This window comes from Micropterus dolomieu, linkage group LG19 (genome assembly GCF_021292245.1).
Source record: "Micropterus dolomieu isolate WLL.071019.BEF.003 ecotype Adirondacks linkage group LG19, ASM2129224v1, whole genome shotgun sequence".
NCBI lineage: Eukaryota > Metazoa > Chordata > Actinopteri > Centrarchiformes > Centrarchidae > Micropterus > Micropterus dolomieu.
The window spans coordinates 16,601,940-16,605,390 of record NC_060168.1 but is presented as its reverse complement, the minus strand read 5'-3'; the positions used below and the strand labels follow the sequence as shown (position 1 = coordinate 16,605,390).

At 44.8% G+C, this 3,451-nt stretch overlaps 2 protein-coding genes across 3 annotated transcripts in view; both read right to left on the bottom strand.

The window, feature by feature from the left end:
- LOC123958111 (protocadherin beta-8-like) overlaps positions 1-1,566 on the bottom strand; it is a 9,475-nt gene extending 7,909 nt beyond the window's left edge. Inside the window, exon 1 of the mRNA XM_046031327.1 lies at positions 7-1,566. Within this exon, the coding sequence (XP_045887283.1) occupies positions 7-1,566 (1,560 nt within the window). The remainder of the gene's footprint in view (positions 1-6) is intronic.
- Positions 1-3,451, bottom strand: part of LOC123957473 (protocadherin beta-15-like) — a 38,157-nt gene that overhangs the window by 20,600 nt on the left and 14,106 nt on the right. The window lies entirely within an intron of this gene.

Genomic DNA, 3,451 nt, shown 5'->3' with positions numbered 1-3,451 from the left:
CTGTTCATAATCAAACGACCTCACAGCGTGGATCACCCCCGTGTCTCCGTTAACAGACAGATAGGAGGACACCGGGGCACCGTTCACCTCACCGGGTAACAGAGAATAAATCACTGTACCGTTTTGTCTCCAGTCGGGGTCTCGAGCACTAACGGAACATAAAGTGGAGCCAGGTTTGTTATTTTCAGTCACATATGCGCTGTAGGACTGTTCCTCAAACACCGGTGGGTTGTCGTTGATGTCTGCTACAGATAACTGAACAGTTTTAGAGGAGGACAGAGGTGGAGAGCCCTCGTCAGTGGCGGTGATTGTAATGTTGTAATCAGACACTAGTTCACGGTCCAGTTGTCCTGTGGTCACCAGAGAATAATAGTTTTTAATAGAAGGAACCAACTTAAAGGGGGCGTTTTGCTGAATGGAGCAGCGGACCTGTCCGTTACTCTCAGAGTCTCTGTCCTGCACGTTAACGATGCCCACCTCTGTACCAGGTGGGGTGTTTTCTGGTATGGGATTTTTCAGTGACTTAATGAAGGTAAGAGGGGCGTTGTCATTGACATCTGTGATATCAATTATTAATGTAGAGGATGATACTAATCCAAGACCATCCTTGGCTGTAATTTGCATTTCGTAGGCAGACAACTCTTCATAATCTATTGATCCACTTACTTTCACTTCACCAGTTGTCTGATCAAGAGAAAACACGTTACTTTCATCTGAAATGTGATCAAATTCATAAGTCACCTCTCCATTGATGCCCTCGTCTGCATCAGAAGCACTTACTGCGACCACTACAGTATCTAAAGGAGAGTTTTCAGGAAGACTGGCTTTGTAAATGGCCTGGTTAAACACCGGGGCGTTATCATTAGCATCCAGCACAGTGACGTGAATGACTGCAGTACCTGATCTCTGAGGTGTGCCTCCGTCTGTTGCCACAAGCACAATCGTTAGCTCCTGTTGTTGTTCTCTATCCAGCTCCTTCTCTAAAACTAACTCGCTGTATTTTCCTCCCCCGCTTTTTGCAATAACGTTCAATCTGAAGTTTTCATTTGCCTCGATACTATAGCCCTGGATAGCGTTTTGTCCAATATCTGCATCGTGGGCCTCATCTAAACGATACCGACTTCCTTTAGAAGCTGATTCGCTAATTTCAAATTTGATAGTATTCTTTTTAAACTGTGGTGAATTATCGTTGATGTCTTGAACGTGGGCACTAATGCGGTGCAGCTCCAACGGGTTTTCTAAGACAAGTTCCTGTTTTAAAAGGCAAGATGCCTTTTTGCCACAAAGCCCCTCTCTGTCAATTCTGTCGGTAACAATGATATCTCCAGTACTCAGATTAATGTCACAATACCGTTTGTTGTTCCCGTCTGCATCAATCCGAGCCTTTCGAGCTGTCAGTTTGCCCACCTCAACTCCGATATCTTTCAATATATTTCCAATAACTGAGCCGCGTTTCATTTCCTCTGGAAAGGAATACGCCACATCCCCGCAGACGGTTTGCAGCGCCAGAAGAAATACTCCCAAAAAGGCAACTAGGCCGAGCACGGAAGACGCTTTATGTCCCATTTTCCTGCAAGACCACTGCCGGATCCACCACAACCAACACTTGTAAAAATAAAAATAATAAGCCAACTCCTCGTCGGATAACAAGTGCAGTCCGACTACAAATAGTGCGACTTCACTGCTTCAACCAACGAACAATCAATCTTGATTTGAAAATGTGCAAGCGTGTAGGGTAACACAATATAGCCACCCCTAAGTAAAGCTGGTGCATAGCGACACTGTGAGCAAATTGTAAGTATTACAAAAGATTTTAAAAAATTACTCTGATGAGAAAACCACAACAAACTAAAACAAAATCCAAGCTGCAGTCAAATCCAAACATAAGTAAGTGATTAATACAAAATATAGAGCGGGGTTTTCTGTTGTAAATGCCAGTGTGTATTTACCAACTGTTTCTATTGCACAGCAGCTGTGAGAGTGGGACCCTGCAGTATGGGGTTTGGGTTGGTTTTCAGCACCATGGAGAGATACCGCAGTTTATTATAAGGCGCACAGTGGACAAGGGACTATACAGTATTGATCGTGACTCTCAGATGAAGACCAAACTAACAAAATGAAAGTAATAATAACGGTATACAATAATTCATATGCTACAAATATCTAGTATCCCAAATGTTCTTTAAGTAAAATTGTGTGCTACAAAGGCGACATTTAAGGATGCTATGACCAAAAGCTTAAGAAAATGATGGATCCATGAAAAATCATACTGTTTTGCATAGCCTAATTAATTTAGGCTAAAAGACCAAATATCCTGATGGACAAAAACTAACATGTTTTTCTGTATCAGTCCACCCCATTAGGTAACTAATACGGACTAAGAGTGCTGTTCAAGCGATGCTGATTTGAATTTGGTTTGGTATAACAACACATATTAAGGCATTTCACTCTGCTTAAAACAAGCACATGCGCCTACCTCTAGAGCTTCAGTAGAATCTTGAAACACCTCAGCAAAGTTTGTTGGACTTTTCCTCAGAGTCTGGTCAGCAGGCAGTGTGTTGTCATTGTAAGATGACACGAACTTAAAGTCACTGGTCCTAGAACCCGTTGTCAGGTAGGCGTCATAATTGTAAGTGCTGCGTAAAGTTCCTGTGCCGTCAACATCTGCGTAATTAGGAGGGAGATAAGCGCTGGGGATGGCGACTGCTCCATCAAACAACAGTCTGGGTTTTCTCCTGCGACAAAACCTCACACCCAGGATGATGATAATGAAGGTCAGGAAAAAGGTGGACACAGACACCAGCGCGATGATCAGGTATGACGTCAGCTTGGAGTTCTTCTCATCATAAGAAATGTCCTTCAGTTCTGGCACCTCAGCCAAGTTATCAGAAATAAGTAAATACATGGAGCAGGTGGCAGAGAGAGAGGGCTGTCCGTTATCTTTCACTGCCACAATAAGGTTCTGTTTCATGCTGTCAGACTCAGAAATGTCCCGCTGGGTCCTGATCTCTCCGCTGTGGACACCGATAGTGAAAAGTCCCGGATCGGTGGATTTGACTATATGATAGGACAGCCAGGCGTTCTGTCCGGAGTCCGCGTCCACCGCTATCACTTTGGACACCAGAGAGCCTCCGTGTGCAGCTTTGGGGACCAGCTCGGTCATGAAGGAGTTGCCCTCCGGAGCGGGGTACAGTATCTGAGGAGAGTTGTCATTCACATCCGATATGAAGACACTCACGGTCACGTTGCTGCTGAGCGGAGGAGAACCGTTGTCTCTGGCCATCACGTGGACTTTAAAACTCCTGAACTGTTCATAATCAAACGACCTCACAGCGTGGATCACCCCCGTGTCTCCGTTAACAGACAGATAGGAGGACACCGGGGCACCGTTCACCTCACCGGGTAACAGAGAATAAATCACTGTACCGTTTTGTCTCCAGTCGGGGTCTCG